Source organism: Miniopterus schreibersii (assembly GCF_964146895.1).
Source record: "Miniopterus schreibersii genome assembly, chromosome: 1".
Taxonomy (NCBI): domain Eukaryota; kingdom Metazoa; phylum Chordata; class Mammalia; order Chiroptera; family Miniopteridae; genus Miniopterus; species Miniopterus schreibersii.
Window position 1 is genome coordinate 181,960,785 of NC_138101.1, and position 12,949 is coordinate 181,973,733.

Consider the following 12,949-nt stretch of genomic DNA (forward strand, 5'->3'; position numbering starts at 1 on the left):
GTCAGGCTGGCCCAACCAGGAGTCAAGATATCATCTTATCGAGACATCGCCAGATGACCAAGAACAAAAGGATGACATATGCAGACTTCTGAGACTACACGTAGCTGCATTCTGTTCCCAGCCTCAGTTTACCCCATTTCCCTATATAACCCTATCCCTCAGGCCATTCCTTAAGACAGGTTTTGGATACTCCTATGCTCCCTTGTTTTCTTGGTTGGCCAGCCTTCTCAATAAGCACCTTATATGATTCAACCCTGCCTCCGCTGAATTGGACACAGCTATAGGCAGCCCGAACCCCACCTGGGTTTCCCAGTAACAGGAGGGTGTTTTGTTAAAAACTTTACTTTTTTTTCCCCCTGCTGGGAGAAGATTGGCAGCAAAAGTAGATTACCCTCACTCAACACAAAGCAAATCTACCAGGTCTGCCTAACCCTCTTTTCTCACTAAGCAACTCCCCACCCCTGAAAAGACCCCATCCCTAGACTCAGTGCAGTCAAGTCAGTCTGGTACGGTGGCTGGGCCTGTGGCGGGTGCACTACACAGATGCCAGGCCTGACTTCCTCATTAGAATCCAAGTCCTGAGTGCTGGGGTCACTGCCACTTACAAACCAAGTCACCACCAGGGCCTTTAAAGTGATTGGAAATCCTGAATTAACACTTCAGGTCACAAGTTTGAACTTGTGGAGCAGGTTGTTCTGCACACCCTATGGGTGAGGGTGAAAAATGGGCCATACATGTGTACCTGCTTCCTCCACCTGCTTTCTCCCACTCTTAGCTTCCTCCCACCGGGAAGCTTTTAAGGTGGGGACGGTGGGGTCCTGTAACTCTATCCCCTGTGCTGGTTTACCAAAGGGAGTTGTTAGGGTCTGACTTGGGCATTTGGAGTTGTCCCGAGTGACCCGTGAGAGGGCTTGGAGTATCTTTCCCCTTCCCTGTCCTCACCCTGCTGGCAGTCACTAGCAGGTGGAGGAGATGGAAGTGAAACTGGTGCCCACCTCTTCCCCATCTTTACAGCAAGACAGACCTGGATAGCTGGCCACATAGTGGGGCTGGAGTTCTGAGGGCTGCAGGGGAGACTCAAGGCCTGGTGCATGGTCCCTTGGGTGGCTGGCTGTGTTGGGGAAGGGCGGCTCAGGGATGGCGTCCTCAGGGCCCAGGTAGTTGTAGAAGGGGGCCCCATCTGGGCCATAGAGGCTGTAGTGCAGGTCCTCGGGCCCAGGGCCATACTCATAGCCTGGTCGGAAGTGGACCCCGGCCTCCCGCTCTGCTTCAATCCGGGCCACATTGCACAGCTGAGCATAGACCTCTGCCAGGGAGGAGGGAGAGGAAGTTGGGCCCAGCTTCTGGTAGCTAGAGCCTGGTGTGCTATCCCCTGGCTCACTGCCCCAGGGAGAGGGAGCATGCTGGGACTGGTGCCCTCTGAGAGTTCCTGGCAGTGCCCCACCATTCTATCCCCAAAGAATAGGGTCTGAAGACAGGGCCACTACTCTAGCTGCCCTCCTTTCTAAATCCCTCCTTCCAAGGCCAGGGCATTCTTTACCCTGAGGCCCAACCTGGTTCTGCAGGTGTCTCCCCTCTCTGCATGAAGGCACGGGCCACCCCTCTCACCAGAGCTCCTGGGGGGGCACAGAGCGCACTGCTGGCTCCAGGCCTCGCCATCCTGGCAGCAGCATTCTGTGTAGGTGGTGCGGTGCCCATGCAGGGGTTGGCTGCACACATAGTTGGTGACTTTTTTCCAGCAGATGTCCATGTGGATGTCGTGGTCAGGCAGGTCTTCTAGTGGCACAGACAGAGGCCCATGAGCCCTCCAGCCCAGGTCCCCTTGCCCCCGCTGCCCTCCCATCCTGGGCCCACTGACCCACGCTGCTGGTGCTGTTTACACAGCGCTGCTGGCTGGGGTCCAGGGTGAGGGGTGGGCTGCAGAAGCAGTGGAAGGAGCCCTCTGTGTTCACACACTCGCCATTCTCACAGGCCATGTCCTGGCACTCGTCGTGATCTGTGGAGGCAGGAAAAATGGAGGACAGTGTGGGGCAGTGCCAGGGTGGCTTGCCCACCCACCACCTTCACGGAAAGGGATTTGCTTGTAATTGATAATGAAGAGGTGGCACCCTGCCTCCCCCTCCCCTGCCCCAGCCCAGCCTGGGCGGCCCCTCCCCAGGGATACTTTCCCAACAGGTCCCCACATACAATCCCTGACGTCCCACAGCTCCCCTCACCTCAGACCTGCCTGCTGCCGCTGGAGTCTGGCCCTGGAAGGGGAACTCCCAGCCAGAGGGGCCGGCTGGCAGGGCTGGGTGGGCCTGGGGTGGGGAGGGGTGGAGTGTGTCCTCACCCTCACACTTCCTGCGGGTGGCATCGTAGTGGTAGCCAGGGTTGCACAGGCAGATGTAGCCAGGAACCGTGTTGAGGCACCGGCCGTTCTGGCAGAGCCCAGGCCCGAACATCACACACTCGTCAGCGTCTGTGGAATGCAGGGCCGAGGTGAGGGCAAGGCGAGAAGCAGTGCCTGAGACTCAGGGCTCCAAAACCAGACTCACTGGGTTTGAATCCTGGCCCTGCCACTTGCTGGTGGAGAGAGTTCAGGAAACTTGCTTAAGTCCTTGCCTCAGTTTTCCACCTAAAAATGTAGATACGACTAACCTCTTACAGTTGTTATGAGGATTAAAAGATTAATACTTGTAAGGTGTTCAAAATAGTGCTTGGCACATAGCAAGCACTTACAGAAAGCTGCTTCAACTTCCGTCGTTTCCTTGCCCAGCTCTAGGATTAGGGCGCTCACACCTAAACTACCCAATTTGAGTATGGGTTCCCCAAAAGTGCTAGCTTCATAAGTGGGGCAGGGAGATAAGCAGCTGCCTCTGGCCCCTGCACAGTGGCACACCCCTCTCCCTCCCTGTGCCCTGAGACTGGGTCAGTCAATACAGCCTAGTTTGTTCCTGGAGGGCTCAGCCCCGGGGGAGCAGAAAAACCAAGGTGGGGTTGTATGAACATTCCTGGAAGGGCTCCGGTCAGAACTTCCAGCCTTAAACTCTGCAGGTCATTAGGACAGGGATGATGACTGACTGGGGAGTCTGGGGCTGTGTGCAGTGCAGAGCTTCCCAGGACCTGCTGGAGGGCCAGGCTGAGCCAGCTCAGGTGAGTGGAGTCTGGGGAGCAGGATGTGTAGGGAGGTTACCTGTGTACGTAGTCTGTCCAAACATCCAGGCTCCTTCCACAGGGATGTAGCCTTTACCACTAGGGCAGATCTCACTGAATTCCACTGTAGGGAGGCATCCAAGCTTAGAGAGAGGCAGGCTCTGCCCCCTTCTCTCAGTGTCACCCTGCAGAGCTGACCCTGAGAGGATTTAGGACAATTAGGGGCTTTACCTGAGTCCTCAGCAGGGCAGAGCTCACAGGTGTCTCCCCAGTGGGCACCCTGGGTGCAGCAGCACTCGGCCTGTGTGGTGTTCCGGCCCAGGAGGCTGGAGCAGGGTGGCTGGTCTTTGTGCCCAGAGTAGCATTCCATGCGGATGGGGCCCGAGAGGTGGTCCCCTGCTGGGGTCTCGGGGATGCTCTGACCTATGTGTGATAGATGTCCCTTATTATTGTCTGTTCATGGCTGTCTGGGATGCCCTAACCTTTACAAATTTAACATTTATATACCACTTTATAGTGCACAAAATGCTTTTTCCCATATTACTCACTTGATGTTCTCAACAACTTTATGTGGTATTATGTCCATTGGCTTCCTTTTACAGATGGGCAATTGAGACTTAGAAAAGCTAGCTGACTTGCCACAACCCTCAGCTATTAAGTGGCATAGCAAGGAGTTGACCCCAGTTTCTCAGGTGCCAAAGCCCCTGCTCTTCCCAGTATACCCCCCTGCCTTCTGCCACTACAGTGGGGTGCCCTCAGTCATAAGGGAAGCCCTCTGCCCATTCCTCTGCTTCACACTGTACCCCACTCCCTCCCACCCTTCCTGTTCTAAGTCCTGCTTTCTTTTCCCCAAGTTAGAGAAGGCCAGCTGAGTCCTGGTCCAGCCTGGGGTGAGAGGCTGAATGAACCCAGCGGCTCTGGGGTGCAGTGGGAAGAGGAGAGTCCAGCTTAGCTCTGCTTCCAGGCCTCCCTCACCTAGAAGGTCTCCTGGTGTTAGATTGAGGGTCCCTCCAAGGCTCAATCTGAGATCCCTAAGGACAACCTAAGTCAGCATCAGAGCTTCCTGAGCCTCTTGTAGGGTTCCTCACAGCCCTGCAGCCTCCTGGATGTTTCTTGGCCTGGAGCAGAACCCCTCTTGCCTTGCTGCACTCTCAGACTCCTTGCCTCTCTGCACTCCATTCCTAAGCTGCACCCCTGCCCCAGTCCTGGCCCAGACTCCCTCTCAGTGCCCAGTGGTTGGGTGGAGTATGGAGCATGCTCACCTGCAGCCCCCCGCGGACGGCAGTGCCCCTCCTGAGCATCATACTCCTCCAGGTCGCTGGCACAGAGGCACAGGAAGGAGCCCTCCACGTTCTCACAGAGTGCCGCCCCACACACTGCCAGCATGAGCTCACACTCGTTCACATCTGCCAGGCATGAGGACAGGCTTGTGGGTGGGGAAGGGGCAGCCCCTGCCCTCTACCCCTGCTTCCAGCCTGGGGGGCAGATACTCATCCCCTCAAAAGAAAGAGGCTGGGTCTTGGGAGAAGAGCATAAGTGGGTATGAGTTAGCAGGAAGGAGGAACAGAGGGCATGGAAGAGAGAGAGAAGGGTCACAGACAAGGGTCACTAGACAAAGAAGAAAGGCTCCTCCCTCTGCACATTCTCTGAATCAGTGTGCCTCCTAAGACCCTGAGGTCTCTGGAGAGAAGGGTGGGGCCTCCATCAGTCTGCCGGCTCCCCCACTGGTAGAATGTGGCCACATTTCCTCTACCAGCCTGGCCAAGGCGCCAGCGGTCGGGTGTAGCTGAAATCTCCCTTCCTTGCCCACTCCATGAGGGCCCGTTATGGAGCCACGTGACCATGGACATTTGAGGAGGAGGGCCCTAGGGCCTCTATCCAAGATGGCCAAGGTCTGTGGAAACGGGATAAAGGGCCCAGAGCCTCCCTTTCCCTGCCCAGAGCCTAGCTGGCCCTCTGGCTTCTCACCGATGCAGTCCCAGCCGGAGGACGAGGTCTCGAAGCCCTGGTCACAGAGGCAGCGGAAGGAGCCCTCCGTGTTGTCGCAGAAGCCGTGGCTCCCACACACGGTGTCATTGGCACACTCGTCTATGTCTGCGGGACAGTGGAGACCAGAGTGTAGGGCACATTCTTACACACTTTATTTGCTGGGAATACTTATTTACTTGGCCTATTAACACCAAAACAGAGGACAAGAAAACTCTAACATTCCTCTTCAATTTCTGTGTGAGCCCTGCTATATGGAAAACATACAAACTCAAGCAGCTGCAAAAATAATTTCCTCAGGATGAAAGACTTTCTAGCTGGGTACATGAGAACAAGGTGTCTTCAGCCCTCCCGCTTATGACACCCCCAGCCCCACTCACCAATGCAGTCTCCAGTGGGGGCCATGTGGAAGCCAGGCTGGCAGCCCAGGACACAGCGGTAGGAGCCAGGGTTATTCTCACACTTCCAGGCCCCACACACCGGGTCTCCGTAGTCCTCACACTCGTCAATATCTGTCCCCAGAGCCACGAGAGGAAACAGAAGTGGCCAGGTTACTGCTCTGGCCCCAATTCTGTGGCATTAGAAGGTCATGCCCCACCACCTCTGGGGTCTTTGATCTGTCCCAAATTACTGTGATCATCTCAACCCCAAAACATCAAGTTCAGGGTCATTTCCCCTGGCCCAGCAGGGATGAGCATCTGAAAGAGAGCTCTGTGCTCTTTAGGAAAGCACTGAGCTCTCAGCCTGCTCCCCCCGCCTCCCCCCCTCCCATTGCAGAGCACTTTATACTTCTCTGTATATAAAACCTTCACTGAAGTGTATTACAGAGAGTTGTCTTCATATCTGTCACCCTTGCTCAATTTCACGATTGCCCGTAACTGTCTATTTGTCCTAGCAAAAGATATTGAACCTAGCAGGTGTTTAATAAATGTCTACTGAATCGGTTTGGCTTCAAAAACTAGATTGTGTGCCTTGCCCGCACAAGGATTATGACTGTCTCCATCTTGCAGTCCTTGCACAGTCCCTGAGTCAGCAGAGACTCAATAAATGCATTATCCATCGGGTGATTAATGTGTGGAAAGTGCTCTGCTTCCCGGAAGCTGCAGTTGCTGATCCCAGGGAGCTGGGGACCAGGCAGGGGTGGAGGTGGCAGACGTGGGGCAGAGCCTGTCCATTCCCCCTTGAAGCCCTTACCCACACACTCCCCGTTCTCTGGGGAGGGCTGGAAGCCAGTTTCGCACAGACAGTTGAAGGAGCCCTCGGTGTTGACACAGCGCCCTCCCAGACACCGGTCTGTGACTGTACACTCGTCCACATCTAAAACAGGGACATCAATCAGCAGACCCAGCCGTGGGACCCTAGGGCCCTGGGCAGGTTCCTGTGGGCCCTAAGTAGCCCATAGGAGGGCCAGGGAGTGGCTCAGGATAGGAAAGGGCTGAAGATATGAGGAGTGCAAAGCTGGAAGGCAGAGGCCAGGCTGGGGGGAGGAGCCCTGGAACCGGGGCTCTGTCAAGGAGAGAAGGGTGACCCTCAAAGACTTCAGAGGGTGCACACGTGCTGTAGACATTGCAGAGGCCCTGGTGAAAGTGTCCCTCCCTGACACTTGGCTCCTCATTACTGTCAGCCTCCCATCTTCCCATCCCAGGGTGGGACCAGGAGCATTTTACGTCAATATTCTAGACAGGGACTCTCGCGCCCCCTGCTGCTGGCAAGTGGACATGGCCACACTTGCTTCTCACCCTGGCATCTGGTGCCTCCCTCCACGCTAAGGAAGCCAGGTGCACAGAGACAGAAGAAGGACCCGTGGCTGTTGAGGCACTCGCCGTGGGGTGCACAGTACTCTTCTCCCACGCACTCATCCACATCTGCAGGGAGAAGACAGGCAGTGGTGTCTCCCGGGGCTGTTCCTGTCTCCCCACGCACTCACTGCTCCCAGTCCCCCGTGGGGAGACCTGAGCCACTCACCCTCACATACAGTGCCGTTGGCCAGCTGGAAGCCCCGGGAACAGAGGCACTGGTAGGAGCCAGCTACGTTCTTGCACTCGCCTCCCAGGCAGTTGCTCTGGAGGTCTTCACACTCATCCACGTCTGCAGGGTCACACAGGAGGAAGGAAGCTGATGGCAGCACCTCCCAAGGACAGGAACCAATGGGGAGGTTTCCAGAGGGCCTGTCACCTGCCTGAGGAGCCTGGCCTCATAGAGGCATCATCCCCTTATAAAGCAGCACAGCTTGGAGAAGCTGGTGAGGGAGCCTTCGGGCAGCAGGATGACTGAAGCTCCCTCCACTTCTGCCCCCTCCCAGCAGGCTCCCCTGCCTCTTAGCTGGGCTTCTCCAGCTGCCCAGACAATGCCCACCTTGGGGACACTCGGCCTCTCTCAGCAACCCTGGCCTAGGATGGCCAAATGCCACTGCCCTTGTGGCTGAGATGGTTTAGATTTTACTGAGAAGCAATAGGAAGACAAATGGGAACTAAACCAAGGAAACAGATACACAAAACCTGAGAAGATAACAGAAACTAGATTCTTCAAGTTGGCCTATAGATTCCCTGGTACAGGTCAGTGTTTTTCAAAATACGGTTCCAGCACCCACCCTTACGAGGAACTCTTAGGGAGCTTGTTAGAAAACAGATCCCATGACAACGCCCCCCCCCCCCAACAGAAGTTAATTTAACAGGTCTGGGACAAGGCCCAGGGAGCTGCACTCCCCCAGAGATGCTGATGCACACTGAAGCTTGTGACCCAGTGGCTCATTGGCCCCTCAGAGCCATATCTACAGCTGTCTACAGCTAGCCTACCATCTGAGGGGGACAGAGAGCCCCTGGTCTGGGAACCGCCCCTGCTGTGCCCAGGCCATTCCATTCTCTAAGGGTGGTGGGTTGGTCTCCCTCATCTGCCACAGGAGCTCTTACCTTCACAGGTGTGGCCCTGGGGGCTGGGCCGGTAGCCCTGGTCACAGTCCCTGCAGGAGAAGGAGCCGGCAGTGTTGGTGCAGACTCCTGAGGGGCAGACTCCAGGAAAGGCGCACTCATCTAGGTCTGGGGCAGACAGTTGTGGTCACCTGGGGGCTGGGAAAGGCTCCCTCTACCAATTCAGGCAGGAACTTCCCATGTCTCTGGTCTCCCTCTCTGAGCTTAGAGGACTCTCTCTAGGCCCCTGGGAAGGGCAGCCCGGGCTGTGGACCTGTAGGGCAACCCCAGCACCCCCTCCCCAGCTGTGAGCTTACCTCTTATCTCTGGCTCCTCTTTCCTCCTGTCCTTACCTCTAAACTTGGGGATTATGACACTATAAACTCTCCTTGGGGCCAAGTCCATGTATAGGGTCTTCTAACCTAGCCTGGAGACCCTCAGCATTAGCCCAAAACTAGGGGACAAATAGAATGTTCTTTGGACCATAGGAGGGCCTACATTATATTCTCGGTCCCTCTCTGCCATCCCCTCCCCAGGATTACCTTCACAGGCAGTGCCTTCTGCATTCACCCAGTACCCACTCTCACAGGCTGAGCAGGCAAAGGAGCCCTCAGTGTTGAGGCAGAGGCCTGTGGGGCACGAGGCCCGGCTGGCACATTCGTTGACATCTGAAACAGGTCATTGAGTGCTGTGTGGGACTCTGCAGGACAGACATGCCAGGACAGTAGAGACTGACAGGTGTGAGGGGATAGGGAAAGGATGAGTCTTGGCAGCGATGTGTTGGGTAGCATGGCTAGGGTGTGGGACCAGGGTGGATTGGGAGTGTGTATGCAGAGGGAAGGGGCTGCAGACTGGTTTGCTGTGGAGGAAGCGTGCTTCAGCATCTCTGTACCTTGGCAGCTCTTCTCATCTGAGGTGGCCTCGTAGCCCTTCTCACAAGAGCATCTAAAGGAGCCCTCCAGGTTGTAGCACCTTCCATGGGCACAGACCCCGGGATTCAGACACTCATTAACATCTGCGGGAGAGAAGTCCAGGATAGCGAGCTGGCCTCCTCTCCTTCACGCAGCCCCCTTGTCAGGCTTAGAGCATTTCTGTGATGAGGCCAAGGAATCACCATTCAGAGGACCCAGAGACCTTGAGGTCATGCCTGCCCCTGGCTCCACTCACCTTCCCCACTGAGCTCACTTCATCTCTATCTAGTAACACCGAGAACCCTGCTTATGTCCTAGAAAAGGGGACAGGTCCCTTAGCCCTGGGGCTGGTTTGGCACATCCAAGGACACCTGGAGTGAAGTGTCCAAGACCCCTGCTCACCTTACAGTGGTCCTGAACCTCTCTGGCTTCCTACCTGCCAACCAAACTGGTATGGGCTCTTTCCCAGCCTCACGACTAGCTTCAATAGGTGAGTGGGCAATGTGAAGAAAGGCCAAGCTCTGCCTGGGTGGCTGAAAGGCAATGTCAAGGGCCTGGGAAATGTCTGCCCTCTCCAGAGCCTCAAAGCATCTATTCACAACTCAGTCCCTCCTGGCATTCAGAACCCCGGGCCCTTCTTCCTGTGAGGGCGGAGGGGAAAGAACATTCCTCCTACAGCTGACATGCAGCCCCTCTGGAGAGAGAAGAGCACCCACTGTTGAGTTAGGCGTTGCTCTTTAGACACTGCTGCTGGGATGCAGGGCAGCAGAAGACCCCTTCTCCCAGGAAACCGCAGCAGGGCCTGGATGCCAGCTCTCACCACCAGACTCAGCTTCTTCCTAAGATGGCTGGCACTTCACTCTACCCAGGATCCAGCCGCAGAGGCTTTTGGGACCTTGGGCTATAGCTCCTGAATGGATATGACCACAGTGGCCACAGTGGCCCCCACCCTGGCTAATTCAGAGAGTGGAGCGTCAGCAACTGAAGTACACTCATCTCATGCCCAATGTCTTCTGGGAACCCAGCCAGCTCATGAAGGGCAATAGCCTCCAAACCACTTCCCTCTGCCCACCCCTTTCTCTCCCTGTGCGTTGGCTCAACCAGAGGTCCCGAGGCCAAACAGTCCTCTCAGTACCTTGGCAAGCAGCCCTCACCTACACAACTCCCGCTCTGGCCCCTGTAGCCCTCCTCGCAGGCCAGGCAAGTGTAGGAGCCGGGGGAGTTGACGCATCTCCCATCGGGGCAGGTGGCAGGGTGACGGCATTCGTCGATATCTGCAAAATAGCAGACCCTCCCTTGGTCATCCCTGGGAACCACAGCACAAGGGTAGGTCTATGAGGAAGCAAGTCCTTACCCCGCCCTTGGTTGGGGAGGGGAAGGAATGCCAGTTTTGGTACAGATGGAAAGTAGGAAAAAGACAGTGTTGTCCTGTGTTCCCAACTCCACCTCCCACCCACTGTCCTGGACAAAGGGAGAGATGGAAGAACTTTAGAAAGGGAGATTTCCTGGGTGGGCGCCGGAGGCTGTGGCTCCCATGAGCTGTGGGAGGGGGAGAGAGCACTGCGTTGTGAGCTGGACTGTTGGGAATGGCCTTTGTATCTCTCCTGGGGAACTCCTGTTTTTTGTTTCTTGTTTTTTTTTTTACAAGTGGTGACAATTACTGGGATTGTATGTACTTGGAGCAGCAGTCCCCAGAATGGATCACCAGCCGGGTGATGAAGGCAAATAGGCTTTCTGCACCAGAAAATGAGGACTGAAGATGACCCCCAGCCTTCAATGTGGCCAAGACCAGCCCTGAGGCTGATGCAGAGCTAAGGGTGGATACTGGCAAGGTTTCTCCGCTGGAGAGAAGACTTTTCTTCCAGCCAAGGTCTATGTAGGGCTCCCAGCACCCACTTTGGTGAGATCCAGGAAAGTCAGCCAGAAAGGATGGGCCTGAGCATCAACCAGACAAGCAGGGGAAGTAGGGACCTAGGAGGGAGAGAAGCAGCAGTCCTGGGAGAGTGACAAGGAGGAGGGTGGAGATCTTGCTCCTAGAAACTGCACACAGGGCTCTTCCTGATGTGACCTGACATCTCAGGGAGCCCATACCCCAGGCCCCAGGGGATGGGGCTGAGTTAGGAAGGTCCTAGCACAGGGACAGAACTCGGGGTTGGGCCTGCAGGAGAACACAAAGCTCCCCCAGCCCAGTGTCAAGGCTCCTGGTCTTGACATCATGACACACAGACTGAGCTCCAGAAGAAACAGGAGGGTTTCCTCTCCCTAAATGTGTAACTGCCATTGTCTTGGAGGAAGTCTACCTGCTTATGCAGATTCAGAGGCCCTATGGCTCAGAAGGAAGACCTACTCAGCCCCATGGAGGAAACACCGGAGGCAGGGTCAAGGCTCAGAACACAGGCTTTCTGCCAAGGGACCAAAGGCAGAAGATGTCATTACAGAACAGGACATGGGCCCTGCAGTAGAGGGTGAAAATGAGTCTCCCCTGAGGTGGTTTGGCTTGCAGGAGATAGGATAGATCAAAGCCTCCTGTCCCAGGAAATCAGGGCCCTCTCAAGACCAAAATTTCAGCCTGAGGTTCCCAGAGAAGAGAAAGGCATTCACAGGGTAGGTAGATAGTCAGGTGGGTGTCTACAAGGAGACACTCAGAACTCCTGTGCAATCTTGGGGACACCGAGATAAGGCTCATCTCTGGAAAGAGGGCAGCCCCTAGTTGGGTGTGGTGACACCAAGCTAAACTATTCTAAGGGTTCTGTAGAGACAGAGATGGAGAGGATGAGACAGATGGGGGGAATGAAGGGTCTAAGGCCACCACTTGAGCGGAGGTCCTTGCTTCAGGAAGGCAAGACTTCGGGGATGAAGCAAAGGGCAAGGAACAGGCAGGGAGCCTCCTCTCAGACGACACTGAGGAGAAATGAAGTCTTTGGACTTGCCTGCAGGGATCAGGAAGTATAGGAGGATGAGATCTGCCTGAGGTCTGTCCTGTCCCAAATTATCTGGGCACATCCGTGGAGGTGGTGCATGAAGTGTCTTATGCTAGGGATTAGGAGACTGTGGTCCCACTGCTGTTCACTAAATATTCTAGCTCTTTTGGGTCATGATGGGTTTGTGCCTGCCTCCTGGCCCCTTGGTTGGGCGGGGCCAGGGGACTAGACGTGTGTGATTTATGGACCAAAGCGTTTAATTGTGTGCAATGCTGCAGTGTTCTTCTGCTCTATAATGACACCTTCTGGCCACATTCAAGACACCGGCTATTCCTTTAGCCTGGTTCTAGAGCTAGGAAATGGGGGGCGGGATGCCAAGCTGACCCGCGATGGGCATGTGGCATTGGTCAGATAGAAAGTTTGCTGTGTCCTGGGAGCATCTGAGATCTTGCTCCCAGAATGTCTTCAGTTTGGCTCAGATAAACTCTTATAAAAATTCAAAAAATAGTTTGCTGTGTTCTAAGTCACTAAGATTGGGGTTGTTCATTAGTGCAGCATAACTTAGTCTGCCCTGGGAGGCCACTGCTGCCTTCCTTCCTCAGAGCCCCAGCCAGCAATGATCACACCGGAGAGGTCTATTAGCAAGTGCAATAGACCAGAAGATGAGGGCAGAAGAGCAAAGCAGCCCTTAGTCTCCCCCAGACACAGGGAAGGCCTCTTCTCAATGGGAGCCATTAGCCAACCAATCAAAAGAAGTCAGATAAATATTGTGCATGAAGTGGTGCCACATCTAACAAGTCCCTGTTGAAAGCACTAGCTCTCCCATTGTCACCAGATTTACTGAGGCTGTTCCACCAACCCTTTGGTGCCTGGAGTGGAGCCGGGTTTTTCTGCCTAGTCTAGGGTTTGAATTTTAATTCAAGATTATGGTATATTTTGGTAGGTTTCACCCTGGTCATGAAGGTGGGAGCTATCATTCTTACTGCTATATTCTGAGCCCATGGCTGGGACACAGGTGAAACTCAGCAAATGTTTGTGGATCAAACAATGAGATTAACACATTGTATGTGGGAAACGTATTTATACGTTT

At 55.0% G+C, this 12,949-nt stretch overlaps 1 protein-coding gene across 1 annotated transcript in view; it reads right to left on the reverse strand.

Moving 5' to 3' along the window:
* LTBP2 (latent transforming growth factor beta binding protein 2) overlaps positions 1–12,949 on the reverse strand; it is a gene marked incomplete at its 5' end in the record, with an annotated part of 89,938 nt that overhangs the window by 5,314 nt on the left and 71,675 nt on the right. Inside the window, 16 exon segments of the mRNA XM_081137551.1 lie at positions 1,025–1,306; positions 1,609–1,776; positions 1,859–1,996; positions 2,333–2,461; positions 3,176–3,259; positions 3,367–3,558; positions 4,398–4,541; positions 5,104–5,229; positions 5,502–5,633; positions 6,316–6,438; positions 6,861–6,986; positions 7,087–7,209; positions 8,031–8,156; positions 8,570–8,695; positions 8,920–9,042; positions 10,093–10,212. Of these exon segments, the coding sequence (XP_080993677.1) occupies positions 1,025–1,306; positions 1,609–1,776; positions 1,859–1,996; positions 2,333–2,461; positions 3,176–3,259; positions 3,367–3,558; positions 4,398–4,541; positions 5,104–5,229; positions 5,502–5,633; positions 6,316–6,438; positions 6,861–6,986; positions 7,087–7,209; positions 8,031–8,156; positions 8,570–8,695; positions 8,920–9,042; positions 10,093–10,212 (2,262 nt within the window).